At 39.4% G+C, this 18,023-nt stretch overlaps 3 protein-coding genes across 4 annotated transcripts in view; 1 reads left to right on the top strand and 2 right to left on the bottom strand.

Moving 5' to 3' along the window:
* SUPT6H (SPT6 homolog, histone chaperone and transcription elongation factor) overlaps positions 1 to 7,147 on the bottom strand; it is a 29,402-nt gene extending 22,255 nt beyond the window's left edge. For both annotated transcript variants that reach the window (XM_072430204.1, XM_072430196.1), the window contains exon 1: positions 6,988 to 7,147. The gene's annotated coding sequence lies outside the window, so the exon portion shown is untranslated. The remainder of the gene's footprint in view (positions 1 to 6,987) is intronic.
* A 397-nt stretch (positions 7,148 to 7,544) lies between these two features.
* Positions 7,545 to 13,654, top strand: SDF2 (stromal cell derived factor 2). The gene is made up of 3 exons (XM_072430227.1): positions 7,545 to 7,824; positions 11,224 to 11,420; positions 12,974 to 13,654. Exons 1-3 carry the CDS (start codon positions 7,560 to 7,562, stop codon positions 13,259 to 13,261), a joined length of 750 nt encoding a protein of 249 aa, XP_072286328.1. The 5' UTR covers positions 7,545 to 7,559; the 3' UTR covers positions 13,262 to 13,654.
* On the bottom strand, positions 11,729 to 12,614 carry LOC140321749 (histone H2B 1.1-like). Its single transcript, XM_072398537.1, is given in 3 exon segments — positions 11,729 to 11,931; positions 11,933 to 12,020; positions 12,610 to 12,614. Coding segments are annotated over 3 exon segments (276 nt in total). The 3' UTR covers positions 11,729 to 11,748.
* Positions 13,655 to 18,023: the final 4,369 nt, after the last annotated feature.

Below are 18,023 nucleotides of genomic sequence, written 5' to 3'. Positions count from 1 at the left end.
ATCAGAAGGGGATACATTGACACAGAGTGATTTTTTAGTATTTTGTTCAGAATCTTTTTTTTCTAGGTTTTTCTCCTTTAAAATTGGGTGCGTCTTATAGGCCGGAGCGTCTTATAGTCCGAAAAATACGGTACTTTGTATTGGACTCAATACAGCTATTTTGTATTGAATCCAATACAAAATGATTTAGAATTTCCCGCCTCTAACTCCCAACCACACCAACGTCACGGGAAACCACATAGATCACGGCTCTGCAGTTAGCGGCTAGGGATCAGAGGAGGCAGAAGTGTCCCCAGGACCTGGGGAGACAAGCAGGATGCTGGGGGACAGAGACGGAGAAAGGTAAGTGTGTTTACTTTTAGATGAAAGTAACCCCGAGTGCGACTCAGGATTACCGCTTTTTGCAACTAAAAACCACACGGAGTCACACTTGGGATTACTACTTAAGTGGTTAAAATACTCTCTAAGGAAAATACTGTTTATGATTTTAATTTTTGCTGCTGCTGTTCATTAACAATAATATATTTCATAACTACTATGGAGAAGGAAATGGATAACTGACTCTAACCTCTAACTCTGTTTTCTCTGGCCATCAGCATGCTCCCTGCAATGAACAGCTAAGCATTTCCTTCCTCCAATCCAGAGCTGTCCAACTTCACTGTTCAGTAGTTTAAACCAGGGCTGGATGTATATTGAAGCCAACTGCCGATTTGACAAATCATATAAAACACAAAAAAATACTGCTAGTTGTCTGTCTGTTCTCCTTGTCACGGTTGTCTTAACGTGGGCCCCTGACCTACCTTATCCTGGCCTTGGTCCCAAGTCATCTATCTGCGAAGCCAGAAATAATGCAATATTTTTTTTACTCGGGACTGCTTGATAATCCTGAAGGATGCTCCTCCATATAGACCTTGCCATTGGTGACCCTGGTCGGCCCGTCACCAGCTTGTTACCCCTCAGCCCCTTGTATTTGTTAACTCCCTTCTTTACCTATTGATCTATATGCTTTACTTTGTTATTGTAATGATTGTTAAAGGAAAGATATTGCTAGGATATTGTGCAGCTGGCATGTCGTGCTCCCAAAAGTAGTTGTGTCCATTTGAATGTTATGTTTAAACTATTTTTTTTATTTCAAATAAAACCATAATAATGGAAGATGACTACAGAAAACAATGCTAATACTGGGATTTCCAATAAATTATGCAAGAAGAAATAAAACAGGACAGCTGTTTGTCAATATTGGAACTAATCTCAAGGATAAAACCCATAACTATAAAAAAGTTTTTGTTTTGTTTTTTTTGTAAATTGGCCTTCACCTGTAATATAACATGCCAAATTTCTAAATTTAAGCTACCAACATAGAACTTCATGTTTCTGTTCCTCTTTTCTAAAGCGAATTTAGTTTCTATATCCTGTCTCTCTTCTTGTTTATTTACAATAAAAGGACAAACTAATGACAAATTTACAGCAAAACCAAAACTCACAATCAACAGGAGCACAACCATCTAGCAATATAAAAAAAACACATAAACATAATAAAAGCACAAACATCGGCTGAAGAATTTAAGCTACTCTTCCTAATACACATTTTGGAGCAGATAAAAGACCGTCTCTAAAGCAATGTTTCTCTATCAGGTTTCTGTAGAACAGTAGGGTTCCTCGAGCAATTTGGCCCTCTCAGGTCAGTTTAATTATTACCAGCGTGACATTTTTTCCCACTGACCATCACACTGATATACTGTGAGCTGTGCATATAAGACCTGAAAGTTATTTCAAAAATACTGTTTGCTTGGTGTCCTGCTTCTCTTTCTTTCTGAATTATCGCACCACAGTAAGGCTGGGTATACACAGGCAATCATTTTCGTTGGAAAGGATCTTTCATGATACTAATGACAAAAGTCTGAACCATGCATGAACGAGCTCTGTACATACAGCACCATTCTGTTCGATGGAGAGGGGATTACGATCGTTCATCATTCGTGGATCCACCAGGACGGATTCATGAACGATGAGCGCTGTACACACACCAGATTCTTGTCCGATATCAGCCCTGAGGCAATTATGAGACAAGAATCTTCTGACATGTGTACGTAGCAAGCAGCTTGTTTAAGAAATATCTGTTTGCTTGTTTGGGGTGTGTGACCTTATTACCATCTTAATAAGCAAGCAACCCAGTTGTTTAAGGAATAGTTGTATGCATGTTTCTGTTGTGTGACACCTTATTATCATCTGAGCCACTGCCCCACAAAAATTAAATAGTCCATTTGTTTATCCAATAGCTGTATGGTTGTGTGACCTTATTATCATCTGAATCACTAACCCAGGACGTGTAAACAGCCCAGTGTTCTTTTAATTACCACACAAGTTGTTATGGGTGTGTCACAAAGTACTGAATCCAAAATTCAATACATCTAGCCTTTACATCCAGGCATATAACAATTTTTTAGAATTGGTTTAGGAACCTTCCTTATATGAATGTGAAACTCCATACAAAAATCAATAAAACTGGTCGCACCTCTCCTAAGCAGTCAGATTTCCTTTTTTGCAAGTGTTTGCCCATGAATTGCATTACACCAAATAAAAAGCCAAGTGTAAATAAACTCCTCACAAGTTTATGCAGAGCTTAACCAATAGGAAATATACTTCTCAGTTATCATGGAAACAAAAGAGCTCTTTTTGGCAGGAAACCATGACCACAACTCAGCTTTCACTAGTCAGGCAGCACTAAATTATTAAAACCCCAGAAATATATTGCATTGGATCAGTATTTATCTATTGTCTTTAATAAAAAAAAAAACACATCTACTAATACTCAGCAAAAACCAGCCATCCACATTCTCTTTGCTTCATCTACTGCTCCCTGGACCACAGACCACACACAGGTATAGCATCATCCAGAGACAGAATTAAGGAAACTAAAGATTGTAAGAGGTGCAATGCGTCTGCTCATGCTGTTCTTATGTAGTGTTTTATGGCAACGACAACAAATTGATCACTGCTTGTTTTTTATATTATTACAAAATTAATGTAAGGTAAAAATAAGCACAAAATTTAGGTAAAAATCAGCAAACTGTGCATACTTTGAGTGGACAGCCCGTGCCTCACACATACAGAACAGTCCATTGATATTCCCAGATGTGTGATCCACGTAGGTCCAGCTGGTTACTCACTCAAAGGTTTGCCAATAATACTTCCCTTAATATCCAGACTGCTGAGATATATAATATATGGATATAAATACTATGAGAGTTCTGACCACGCATATTACTGGTAATAATTGAGAATATTCCGTGACTTCCAAGCTTTATGTGTCTGAGTGGTATTTTAATCTATATACATTTGTACATGATGTGTATTATCCTACCCAGCTATACAACTAGATAAAATATTCATTTTTCAGCTAATAAATATTTGTATCACCCTACACCAATTGATATAAAAAATTGATAGGAATACTGCTACTGCTAGTATAGTATGACTTGATTACCTAAAAGCAGGGGTTGTCCGATGATCTGAAAGTTATTTAAAAGGGTTTCTCGATGTTAAAAAGATAAAGAAAAACTGATCTAATCTAAAAAAGAAAAAAATAAGAGTGTATGCCTAGCACAAGTGCTGATCCTGCTAGAAATCCAGTGAATTCCTAACTTTGTGGCCAACAATGCTTCCTTTGCTGCACCACAATTCCCAGCTGTATTGTCAGTCCTGCCTTAGAACTAGCCCCAACCTACAGAAAAACCTTTTCCATGTTACATGGTTGTGGAATAGGGAAAGCGTTCTGTAGAGATGTACTGCATATTTTGTTTTCCCTCAGACACTTTGAACTCCATTTATAAAACAGAGAATCTGACATCCCCACAAAGATTCCTTGGCGGGAATCTACCAGGCCCATGTGTTTCAATGGCAGCAATTGAATCCCACCAGGGAATGTTTGAGTGAATGTTGGACTGTTTTATAAATAGAACTCTTAAATCTTGACTATAACCAATAAGATCTGGTAAAGTATGTAACTTTTATGGCTCCTTGTCTGTAACAGAAGAAAAGCTCCTACTTTACATGCAAGTCTCACCTGGACTGGTTTATAGGTATGCTGTGTTTTTGTAACAAATCTCTTGCAACAAACAATCTTTAATGTAATTAGATAAGCAAACATTTTCTTTTTTCATTTTTGGATAGTTATCAGCTGGCAGGGGGCTCGGGCTAAGTTCAAATGGGCTGGGAGGTTTTGGTGCATCCTTGGATGGTATCCACAGTTGTGGCATTATATGTAGGGCCATACGTCTGTCTACTCATAGAAATGAAAGAGAGTCACAGTGAGCAGTTCAGTAGCATCCACCATAAAATACAGATTCATTAAAAACCAGTGCAGCAGATATGGTGCCTGAGCAGCTGGCAAAGTGCCAACCTCTGGGAACCACCAAAGCATGTCTGCTTCCACCGCCCATCTGAAATTAGAGTGAAAAGTATTTGTTTTCGTTCAACTACTTTATTACTTACATTTTGTGAGTGTGTGAACTGATATACTTTATACAGTAATAACCTTGGTGACAGGTGACGTGATATGTAATATTTTGTATGTGCTAAGTAAATAAATTTCAATAGGTACTTTTACCAAATAGAATAAAGAAATAAGGACATATTCTTGTTAAACCTGAATAAAACACACAATAGGTTTGGTATCATCATTTGCATCGTTTTTTATTACAATATTATTATATGTTTGGTCTGTCTTCTCCTAAATGGCTGTTGTTACCAAGATTTGTTAATTGTGCCATTTTGGAAAACATAATTGGTGTTAGAATAGAAAAATCAAGCAGAAAAAACACTTCCCTTCCTACTGTGTATTACAGCAACAAAGTAAAAGTGACTTTAAGTTGAGCTTCAAGCAAAAACTTAACACACAGAAGAAATGTGGCATGATGGCTCTGTGGTGCTCGTGCCTCTGAAGCACTGGGGTCCCAGGTTTAAATCTCAGCCAGGAGTTTGTCACCATGTTTGTGTCAGGTTCAGCTGAGCCCCATTTCCTCCCTCATCCCTCAAAATATACTGAAGTAGTTTAACTGGTTCACTATCCATCTCCTCACAAAACACCTTAGACTGTTATAGGGACATTAGATTGTGAGCTCCTTTGAGGGGCAATTAATATATTTTTTAATAAAAAGTATTGTGGGTAGCAAGGTGGCTCAGAGGTTAGCACTCTGGCCTTTGCAGCGCTGGGTCCCAGATTAGAATTTGGGCCGGGACACTATCTGCATGGAGTTTGCAGGTTCTCCCTGTGTCTGTGTGGGTTACTCCAATATCCTCCCACATCCCAAAAACATGCAGTTAGGTTAATTGGCTTCCCCCCACAATTGACCTCAGACTGTAATAAAGACGTATGACTATGGTAGGGACATTAGATTTGTGAGCTCCTTTGAGGGACAGCTAGTGACATGACTATGGACTTTGTACAGTGCTGCGTAATATGTCGACAATATATAAATACTGTATTATAATATATTATACAGCGCTGAATATTAAAAAGAGGATTCAATAGTGACATGGATTTTGCACAACACTGCAAAGTATGTTGGCACTATATAAATATAAGATAATAATGATTGTTTCACCTACCAAAGGGTTGGCAAATCTATCTATTTATTTCTCATTTGTGGCAAGTTATACAACTGTAGTTTCATCCAGCACCCCATGCATATGGTATGTAAAGGGACACGCTCCTTGTAAGCACATGAGGATCAACATCAAAGCAATAGCTTCCTGCGCTGCTCCTCCCTCTAAGTTCTACTATAAAGGAAATTGCAAGAGGTCGAGGCTAAGTCAAGTTCAGGTCCTTACACATTTCCAAGTAGATTTTCTCTGGCCTGGTACAAGGCTTGCGAAATAAATAGATAGACTTACCAATCCATTGGTAGGTAAAACAGTCATTATTATCTTGTATTTATATGGAGCCAAAATATTTTGCTGTGTTGTACAAAATCCAGTCAAGTCACTATCAAATCCTCTTCAGTGATGCGTAAAATTTTAGCAATATATATATATATAGCCGACATATTACACAGCGCTGTACAAAGTCCCTAGTCATGTCACTAGCTGTTCCTCAAAGGGACTCACGACCTAATGTCCCTACCATAGTCATATGTCATTATCACAGTCTAAGGACAATGTTGGGGGGAAGCCAATTACCAAACTGCATGTTTTTGGAATGTTGGAGGAAACCGAAATACACGATGGAAACCCACACAAACATGGAGAGAACATGCAAACTCCATGCAGATAGTGTCCTGGCCAATATTCAAACTTGAGACCCAGCGCTGCAAAGGCCAGAGTGCTAGCCACTGAGCTACTAAAAAAATAAAATAAACCAAATATATATCATGCACATATGGAATATACACAATATGGAGCAGCCAATTCATTTCTGTTGCTTTAAATGACATTTGCTGCAATGTTTTACCCACACAAGCGGTCCTGATGACCATTATCTCTATGAACATCCACAGAATAAGTGTCTCCATGGCCATTACATTATGGGGTGATCTCCTCACTTCCTGTATGTCTCTGGGATAGGAAATTCAGGAAAATCTGACAATAAAACAACACCTGACTCTCTACTCTATAATACAGAGTATTTCACATGGACATTGGGCTAAATTACAGCTCAGGCCTTGCATACACATGGATGATTCTCATTGTGGATGTAATAAAAGTAAAACCCAGGGATGAGAAGCTTCCAGAACAATCTGAGCCCCCAGCCCCCTCACATGGGTGAGTTTGCAGCAGAGCAGAGATGAAGGACTCCCTGGCTGGCTCTGCATACAAAGCAGGTTTATATATGACCATCAGAGCATAGAAGCTTTGTCCAGGCCTCACCATCGACATAGACACCGCTCTCTATTACCGCATCATCTGAGCCTGGGCCAGGCCTCTGGAAGCAGTAGCAGCATACCAGGCCCGGAATAGCGGCCTCTGTACATGAGAAAAGTAACTCACCTCAGCGGCCAGGCGCCTCCTTCCCGTGCCTTGCTGCTCCTCACTCGGCTCTCCGGTGCCACCAAGAAAACGAAGGGCCCACTTCCAGATACGAGACAAGCGGAGAGGAAAAGTCTGAGACCCCCAACGTGAGGTCACTTCCGTCTACACTGCGCACGCGCTCCTCCCCGACTAGCTTGGTCACAGCCTGCGCACAGTCGCGTGCGCAAAAGCTCACCAACTAAAAAGTGCCGTGGGTGCTCTAGAGCGCATGCGTTCTACATAAAATTGCGTAACTTACTCTATCTTGTGGTAAACAAATCCTTCGGAGTAAAAAAAAGGAACACACAGGCACAGGTCGATTGTAGCTTTCTAGCTGTTATGAAACTGCAGTTGACTGAGACTTACAGTGCTATTGTAGTTGGCATTTTGTAGACTTTCGCTGATATTGTAACATTTGCATAATGTATTTTATTCTTCGCATATATCTTTGTTTGTATAATAAACATAATTCCAAATGTATATCAAAACGCATATTAGTAGCGACTACATAAAAGAAAGTGGGTAGTTTTGCCAATAGTAAAGATGGCGACATGGGATCCAGTTTCCCATTGCATGATGGGTCAGGCGCTGCACTTCCGGGTCAGCTGTCTATGTTTCCCGTGCTGTCCCGGCCGGCGAGAGCTATGGTGAAGGTGCAGGAAGGAGCGGGCTCTCTCCTGCTGTTCATCACTCCTTTGTTACTTCCGCAGAGTTTCGCCTCAGAGCTGTCTGTGGTGACGTGCGGATCGGTGCTGAAGCTGCTCAATACCAAACACAATGTCCGCCTGCACTCCCATGACGTCAGATACGGCTCAGGTAAGGTGAACGCTGTGACGTGGCAGGGGTGTGACGTCACTCAGCAATTCCTAGCCTTGTCTATGTCAGGTATATAATGTACATACATGGCGTGCTGTGCTAATGAATAAGCAGCATTCATTCAATGCCTGCACACATACATATAGCAATGTTTTTATTGTTCTGTGCTTGAGTCCTCTCTTTAAAATTAACATTTGGGTGAAAACCTAAAGCCGAAACTGATTTATTTTTAATGTGGAGTAATGGTCGTTTTACATCCCTTTTATTTATTTCATTTTTTGACCCTCTGTGTCCCATTCTGGAGATTTCCTTCACTTACTGTCCTAGAGACCCAACAGGAAGTGGTAGGAAATTTCACTACATTTAGTGTAATCATTGCATAGCTGTCAATGTCCCCAATAGAGCCAAGGTCACCAACCTTTCGGACCTCACCGTCCACTAAATCCACAGAATATAGACCGCGTATGTGCAGGGGGCTGTGTGTAACCCAAAGGGGAAGAAACTTCTCCCAGAGTGACGTCATGACGCCAGAACCGGTCCAGTCTCCCATTGCAGGCTCAGACCTGCTTGCTAAATTCTGGGGGGTACAGTACGACTTTTGTTTGGTCCAGCCCTGCACTACTCACCCCCCCCCCAGGGTGTGTAGCAAGCAGGTCTGGGCCTGTGATGGGAAAGTAGGCGGGTTGTGTTCATACGGGGGACGGAGCTGCGGACCAGTGGTTGGTGACTGCTCCTATGGATGGTTTCCTTCAATTTTCATGATGACGATGGCTAAACATTTTCAGTGGTCTTTACTTTTAATCTAGGTCAGGCAGTGTACATGTGCAATTTTTTTTTTTTTTTTTTGCCGGAAACAATGTTTTGTGCATCTGTCAGGACAGATCCATGAATGGTGTTGGAATGATGTACATGTTAGTGTTCTCTCCGGCCCCTTTTACCCAGGTGGAGCACCCGTCACTTTTCAGTAATCCTCCGGCTGTTTTTGGGTGGTTACCTATAAACTGGGTCTCATCACAGGGGTCGCCACTCGCCTACAATTCCTTGCCACCCAAATTAAAAAAAAAAATTGCTTGAACACTGTGTCAGATTCTGACCCGAGATGAGCCCAACCATTCATATCCAGACAAGAATCATCTCACATGCATTACTAATTCTAACCCCCAACCACTCTGGGGTTTAAATACACTTGATTTGGTTAAAAATAAGTAATACCCATCCTCTTCTGTCTTTTGAAACCTTCACTACTTCCCACCGCTACATAACTCCCCTCCTATTGTGTTTTACTTCCCCCACCTCCTAGATTGTAAGCTCTTCAGGCCAGGGTCCTCTCCTTCTCCTGTGTCACTGTCTGTATTTGTCTGTCATTTGCAACCCCTATATAATGTACAGCGTTGCATATGTTAGCACTATATAAATCACGTTTATTAATAATAATACAATTAATTTAATATTATGGCCCATTGACACTCTGGCCTTTGCAGCGCTAGGTCTCAGGTTCAGCCGCGACACTATCTGCATGGAGTATGTGGGTTTCCTCCCACATTCCTAAAACATGCAGTTGGGTTAATTGGCTTTCCCCAAAATTTACCTTAGACTGTGCTAATGACAAATGACTGAGGTAGTCACTTTAAGGGACAGCTAGTGACATGACTATGGACTTTGTACAGCGCTGCATAATATGTTGGTGGTATATAAATACTGGATAATATTAATTGACAGCAGCCCTGTCTACTGTGCTCCACTAAGCCCGGCTAGTTATATCCGTGTTCTGCCTAAGGCATCACAATCGCCCAAAAACGTGCTTCCTCTTTTCTCATCAGTGTAAATCTATTCGTTCAATTCATTCTTTTTTTCTGCTGTTTATTTTTCACTTGGGATTAGTTGCTAGGCTTCACCATGCTGATGTTGTCACTGTGTCAATAACATGAAGTGAAATCCAAGTTCATCTTGATAAGCAGGAAGTTGTCGATGAATAGCTCAGGAGATTAGAATATCTCTCTTTATGATTCTAAACCACTGGTATGCTGGAAGCTTGGAAAAGCTTTGTAATCAGACACAACTAGTGACAGGGAAACTCATCATTTATATTATCATCAAAACAGAACTAAATGGCCCTGCAGTTACTATAATGAAGGGACCGGCAAAATCCCTTATGCAATAAAATAAACATATTTATTTGGTCAGAAATTTTTTTAAACGCTCACCATTGTTCCATTCCAGGCATTGCCATCTTCTTCTCCCACGGGTTTCCTTATCTTTGGCTGTCCTAATTGGCCGGGCCAGGATGACGTACAGGTATTCCCCGGGTTAAGGACAACATACAGATGCCTCCTAGATACAAACAGGGCTTCCCTGCTGTTGGAGGCCTAAAGGGGGAGGGGTGGTTTGCATAACTTGCAGGTTGTGGGTGATCTTAGGGGGGTGAGCTCTTTCTGCAACCTCTTGTAACTCTTTAATGATCAAGACAAACTCTGCAGTTGTTTCTTTTTTACATATCAAAGCACAGCTTGCTCCACAAGGTAATGAATGTCTAGGCTCCACAAAGATTTTTTTTGCTTTGTTTGTGATTAATTTAGGTGTAACAGTCAGGATTTTATACAGTCCCTGACACCACGCTGCCTAATAACATGTTAAATCAAACATCAGTCCTAATTGCATTTATTAAAATAATGTACCTGTTCCGACTTACATACGTATTCAACTTAAGAATGACTACAGTCCCTATCTCGTATGTAACCTGGGGACTACCTGTAGGTCGGTTAGTCCTGGCAACCCCAGGTAATGCTGGGATACTTCGCATATCACACCATCATACCCTAGTTGCGCATGAGAGGACAGCAACCCAGCAGGTAATTGTGTTTTATTGCAGAAAGGATTTTGCCTGTCACCCTCTGCAATAAAGTCCTGCCTAATCAGAAATTTTGCAAGTGGAAATATAGATGCACTTTAATAAGTAGTAATGACCAAAAATGTTCTGTCCAAAGCTTTTATAGTAAGGGAAAAGCACTCAGGGGCTGCTCATATGAACACATGCACACAAATTCTTACTGTGTACTTCCGAAAATATACTGTAATTCTAATAGTAAATTTATGGAATTAGTCATTTTTTGGTATCCAGCACAGGTCATATAGCCTTCGGCATTCATTGGCTTTGCTGGAAAAAAAAAACACTTACCTTCAATCCCGAACAGCAGTTGATCGGTCCGGAGGTCTCTTCCATTGGGTCCCGCGTCGTCCCAGTATCCGTCTCCAAACCGGCCTGCCAGCTGGCTCCATCTTCGCCTCTTTTTCCTGGTTCTTCTTCCTACGTCACAAAGAAAGAAATTAGCATGATAGGTGGCTAAAAAATGTGATTTATTGGTGTTCATTTTGATAATCTCTATTATAATTTACCTCCAGGCAGTGGCCAGCAGTCAGTGACTGGAGTGACTGCTGCAGATGACGGTAATAGTTACTGGAGAATCCGCGGGAAATCATCCACCGTGTGTGAAAGAGGAACACTAATAAAATGCGGACAGGCTATCCGTCTAACACATGTCAATACTGGGCGCAACCTCCACAGCCATCACTTCACCTCTCCTTTATCAGGAAACCAGGTAAGCTGCATTGGTCCTGATTGAAGGAATTGATTGGGTATAATATTTTTATATCTCTCATAGGGGATTGTAAATTTCTGAAGATGTCTGGAAACGTCTCTAGACGTTATACACATGGTCTGTCTTCTCTTGGTTTATTGTCACAAAAGACTTTATGTGATGTAAAAGTTCCCATACACACAATGTAATCTTGATAATTTGATTGTCTCAATGTTGTCAGACGTGTAAAAAACTGAAGCATATGTAGGTCAATTTTAATTAAGCTATATTAAGGTATGTATGGTTGTAATATGTGATATAACTGAGCAAGCTTTAAATGCAGTTTAGATTAATATAGACAGACGACGGTCTGGATCTCTCGGGAGGTGATGGTGGAGCTCTTGTTGTAATGAGCTAGGTGGGAACCTTCCCCATCGATAAGCTCATAGTTGTAATTGACGAACAAAGTCATGATGCTCCTGGCCTTGGAGGAGATGCCAGTGTCAGGGTGGACCTGCTTCAGCACCTTTGTTTACCTAGATGGCATCATTCTCCTTCGTGCTCTTCTTTCTATTCTTACCGTCCTTTTTCTGGGCCTTGGTCACGGCTTTTTCTTCTACACTGAGAGAAGAGAATCTTCCAGAATGCCTAAACCTACTAAGTCTGCTCCAGCACCCAAGAAGGGCTCCAAGAAAGCCATGACCAAGACCCAAAGAAAAGAGCAAGAAAGAGTTATGCCATCTACGTGTAAGGACATGAGCATCATGAACTCGTTAGAATAATTTAGACCCTTTCCTTTAACATGCAAAATATCTCAGCAATGAATGCCAAAATATCTCAGCAATAAATTTAAGAGAGAGGAGCGGAACTGTTCAAGCAAGACAGAGCCACAAAGAAAGATCAAGAACACAAAAGTACAGTAGGACGAAAGGTTTGGGGGGCAGCATTAGGAAGACATAAAGAAATGGTAGATTATATAAATCAGTTAAGGTACAGACATCCCAAGGAGAGAGAAAATTTTACTTGCACAGAGGTGATAGAATCAGGAGAGTAAAGCAGAGGATCAGGGGTAGTCAGATTTGGTACAAACAAAGGAAAGGTATTTTTTTTTAGTGAAGCCTTTATTAGAGGAAACATTTTAGCAAATATTTCTGACTTCCTTTCATGTTTTCATGAGGTAGATAATCATTGGCTCCCTTTTAAACCTTACCTCATGCTTCTTAGTAAGACCAACAAAGCACCATTACATTCTATGGAGCACTGAGGTTATTTTCTCTCACTTGCAGTTTAAAAGAAGGTCAATAAGACAAGTAGTCATGGGGGATATCCCATGTGGAGAAACATTTTCTAGTACAATATAGAAAGCTCAGAACCTTCTGAGTTTCTGCTTCCCCAGCAACCCCATTTTTAGTTTGGGCACACATGAGGAAATATTTTTCTAAGTGAGACTCGGCCAGCAGAGGTTAGGAATATTGGACCTGACAGAGCACCAAATTTTGTTGGGCATGGCTTAGACTTTTTTTCTGTTTTTTCATGTTTTTTAGTTTGCTGAGCGTGTGTATTCTTTTCTGCAGGAAGTCAGTGCTTTTGGAGAGGATGGGGAAGGAGACATTCTAGATGACTGGACTGTAGTTTGCAATGGAGAATACTGGCAGCGAGATGAAGAAGTGAGGTTCAAACATGTGTCAACCAATGTACTGCTGTCTGTCACAGGGGAACAATATGGGCGTCCTATAAATGGGCAAAGAGAAGTGCACGGCATGACATATGCAAGTCAGCACAACTACTGGAAAGTAATGGAAGGCATCTTCATGAAACCAAGCGAGTCTTCAAGGACTGACTACACTCACTCTGAATTATGACAGCCCTAATTTAGACTTTATAAAGTCCTCTTGTCTTCTTTCCTAACCGCACAGTGTTGAGCTCAGCAAGGATTTTTTAATGCTCAGAGATTTTAGCAGTGAATTCAGGGGCATGGTTTGAATAGTGCATCCTTATGTCGGTATTATTTTATGCTCGTGTAATATTTTATTGTTAAAGCAGCATAGGGCCATGTTTTATGATGGTATGGCCATATATCTGCAGAACAAATCCTTCTTCATTTTTTTGTCAACAAGTGAATTTAAACACAGAGTAAAAATTGTATTTCTGTTTGTTAATGTCAATTAGATAAATTTTGTGTATGTCTTGCCAAACTCTTGTATTATGTTTTAACTGACAGACACCTTAAAATATGGCAAATATGCCAAATGCTACCAGTTGTTTCATTGTTTTATTGCTCATGTTCAATGTATATATGAATTCACCAAATTCCATTGTGCTGTGCAAAGTTTGGGATTGACAATATTTCGGAACTTATATGGTGTACCTAGTGACTGATGCAGAAAGCTGCTGAAATCCTACTAATTAAAATTCAGGCACTCACATTAAAATTTGTGTTCAACGTTTCCCCACTACAGCCAAAGTGTGTATAGACTGGACCTTGTTGGTCTATGCATTAAAAAAACAGTTTCAATTATATACAAGCAGGGTCCACAATAGCTAATCTGAACAAAAAGAATCAGAAAGAAGTAGAAGGGAAAGATCTGTTCCTAGCTCCTCACCACCACTGCAAGGACTATTTAAGTCCTATCGATCAAATGCTCTGGCACTAGGGCTCCCTAAGCTTATGGATTTACTATCCTGTGCTGGGACTTCCCACATGGAGAGGTTCAACCAGAAGGGGCAAAGGTAGGGAGTTCACCAATCGCATAGATGGAACTATAAGGGTTGCAAGGTAATACTTTTAAATATTTAGTAGGTGGTCCTGGAGGGGCAGAGCTGACCCATGGGGTACACTGTCACAAGGAGAACCTCAAAATTATTTCCAGTGTTGGAAATAAAATTAACTGCATTGGCAAAGCACATGATCACTTCAAGGGCTTAACAAAAGCTGTTCAAAGCTTTTAGTGTACACAACTCTTATAAAACTACACAACGCTTATAAAACTTGAGTTTACAAGCTGCATGGTGTGATTAGGACCATTAGTGCATGTGTACTGGCATTTGCCGTGGACCAGTTAAATTTGTAAATGTAAACTCAAACAATAACCTTTTATTGCTGTTTTTAATATACCAATAAATGAAGCATTGATTTAGTTTATAGACACAAATCTGTGCTAAGCAAACAAAACTTTGCACAAAAATATGTTAAATAGCAGTTTATTGTACAGATATTACTAAATAACGTTTCCACCTAAACAAAGACAGAAAATAAAAATCATTTTTTTCTACAATAATACTTCATTATAGATTAGGTGCAGCCCATGGTGTTAAAACTGTGTGGAACCTCAAAATAAAAATAGCTTAATGTGTACCCACATTAGGAATGTAGCTCCTCATGTAATATCACATTTTAAAACACTTGCTATAAATTTTGTTGCCAAGTTTCCTCCTCAACAGCATTACCTGGAAATCATTACTTTAGATACTTTCCTAACCTAAAGAAAACCTTAGATAGTTTCCTAACCTAAAGAAAACCTATCTCTATATTTGTTTCCATAGCTGAACTCATTCCAAAGAATACTAATTCTTTCTTTCAGATGATATTTTGGTTTTTAGTATTTTATCAGGCACCTGAACCAGCCTGCAGATAACTGTGTTACAATTCCAAGCGATTCAAAAAGTATTACAGACAGGGAAACCAAGCACCAGCTACGCTAGCCGTATGTTTTAGAACCAGGATAACAATGACAGCGTACATCATCTAGATCCACTTTAACCCACCCGTAGTTACTTTGGTGTTTGTGTGAACAAGAATGGTTCTGTAGGTCTGTTCTTAAGATGAATTTGTAAGTTAAACAGGTACTTTTTTTTTTATTATTAAATACAACTGGGACAGATGTTTGTCCAATTTTTTTTACTTATTTTTTACCTTTCTGTAAATATTTACTTTCTGTAAATGTTTAAACAGCAGTACAATCTTACACAATCTTGGTAGAAGATGATGGACTTGTTGGAGGGGATGGCACTGGTATTAGAGAGTCAGGGTCTGATTCTGCTGCTGAAGTCAGTTTCTTAAAGTGAAGCCATCAAGGGAGGTTTGCACAGAGCTTTTTTTTTCCCACCATAAATAGGCCTTGGGTCTTCAGTAACTGTTAACTTTGGTAAACATCTCTGTATCAGGATCAATGAATCTGATGTATAGTAGTACAGTGGTAAGAAGATTTTCTAACATAGACTGTGTAGAAAGTCACGCCGTATGCTTTAGCTGCAGCTCGGTGATTCTCTGCTTCCTGTATATAAAACATAAGCAAGTGTAGTAGCAAATCAGCTAACATATCTCAGTTGACCTGATTATTAAGTTCCCAAAGACGGGAGAAGATAGAATATCAGGTGATCCAGCAAACCTGAAATGGATTTGGTCAAACATCTGCCATATATTAGGAAATTATTTTTAGAAATCCATTCCTGGTTTGCTGGATCACCCAGGTTCACCTATATTCTGTCTTCTCCACTCCTGGAGAGCTTTAATAAATCAGTCCTACTGTCTGTGTGTTTGAAGAAATCTTATGTCAGTTCCTCTTAATTTTAAGAAACTGCACTTTAGGTGCATTCCTTTTTGTTAATGGATAATGACAATCATTTACAGGGATGCTTCCTACCTTTATTGTTTTAATATTATAAATTTATTAAATATATATATAAATATTATTTTGGAGAGGAGCAAATGTACTTTATCGACAGTCAAAAAGTAAAATAAGTTGAAAAGATGTGCAATTCTCGATTCGTCCACTAGGTGGTGTTAGTTTAATTCACTTCTTTGTACAGTAGGTAGGCTTCTGGTAGGCTTCAGTGTGTTACATTACAGACTTTAATCACAATTGAGCAAACAAAGCTAGAAAACATGTATACATTGTTAATAAAAAGAAGTATCATGTAGTAGACAAATTGATAATGACACCAATGTATTTGTAGGTTTACTGTGTTTACTTAAAGAGGAACCATACTCCTTGGTGGGTGGTGAGCTTCTGCCGATGGAGTAAGTATGTGGAGATTATTGCACATACCCCATGCAGTCACGTTGCAGCGTTTACTGGGCCAGAATCTATCAACACTGTATCCTAGGGCACCGCCATCTCCTGATGGACTTCTGTGGTGATGGTGATCCTTCCCACTGATTGGATGATATCCCCGGTCACCGGCTCTGTGTATGGTGAGCTCTAAGCGAATATAGTTTAGAGATGAATCAAAAAGCCACTAGGAGCCAAGGAGTTAGTAATTTGACAAGAGACTTTGCATGTCTCCTTTGTTTAATAGTACTACCTCCTGATGTTTTTTTTTTTTTGTTTTTTTTTTTTACTTTAGGTTCATTTTAGTATCTTTAAAATACATTCTGCAATTTCTAGTTAACTTTCAAGTTACTTCTCCCATTTCAGTTCACACAGAATGATAAATCAAGCACTTTCATTAAACAGAGCACAAAACTCTTTGTAAATATACTCATTAGTGTCTTTATTGTAAATCTCAGTGTTTGTTACAATAAGCTGCATAAAATCTAAAAATGACCGTAAAGGTAAGGTAAATGAAAAACTCAGCACACAATAGGATGCCCTTGGAAATGAGCACTATTATATAGTATATAGGTACTTTATTACTGCTTGTTTGAGATACATTTTTATATCCTCTATAAATCAATGTTTTTAGCTCTCTACATGATATAAATATAGGATTTCTGAGCAGAATTTTACACACTCTACGGTATAATAAAATTTTTATTTCTGTAATATAGACTGACATATACAAACCAGCTATTCCTGAACTTTGTCTGCCAATAGAGTCGACACATCTTTACATGTTTTTAGTAACCTTTCAAATGCTTTACTGAATCCGGAATGCATTGGGCCTGATTTAATAAAGCTCTCCAAGGCTGGAGAAGATACACTTTCACTAGTGAAGCTGGGTGATCCAGCAAACCTGGAACGGATTTCTTCAAAGTAATTTGCTATTTGATAGCAAATGTTTTGAATCCTGGACCAGATCTATTCCAGGTTTGCTGGATCACCCAGCTTCACTGATAAAAGTGTATCCTCTCCAGCCTTAGAGAGCTTTAATAAATCAGGGCCATTTTCTTAACACCTCTAGACTGTAAATTGAGATTAAACACTGTTTTGTTTGTGCAGGATGCAAGATATATTTATATAAAGTGTTATGAAGAATACCTTTACCTTAAAACGTGAAAAATGTCTTCATTATGCCTATCAATGTATTTGTTGAATTATACAGATTGTGCTTGGGGCCAAATTTGTAAACCATGATCAGAAACCCTCAACTCTATTTAGTTTTACAATACTCAAGTGATATACCCTGATTTTTAGTGCTGGCTGTTTAGGTGGACTTTACTTTTATACTATTAATAGTGTTTTGGTTATTCTGCTCCTGCCAGAAATAGTCTGGCAGAAATTGTGTTTTAGTAAGGTAGCGCATTTATTCTTTTGTGGTAAAGCACAGCTTTTATTAGACCCGCAATATTTTTTCTAAATAGGCAATGTTTGCATTTTAAACTCCAAGTCGTGGTGTGCTAGCACGGAGAACTGGGGTTCCATTAACATAAATGCAACTTTAATACACCACTCATGTTAACAA

This window comes from Pyxicephalus adspersus, chromosome 1, assembly GCF_032062135.1.
Source record: "Pyxicephalus adspersus chromosome 1, UCB_Pads_2.0, whole genome shotgun sequence".
Lineage (NCBI taxonomy): Eukaryota > Metazoa > Chordata > Amphibia > Anura > Pyxicephalidae > Pyxicephalus > Pyxicephalus adspersus.
Note: the sequence above shows the minus strand (reverse complement) of the source record. Positions and strands in the feature narration are given on the sequence as shown.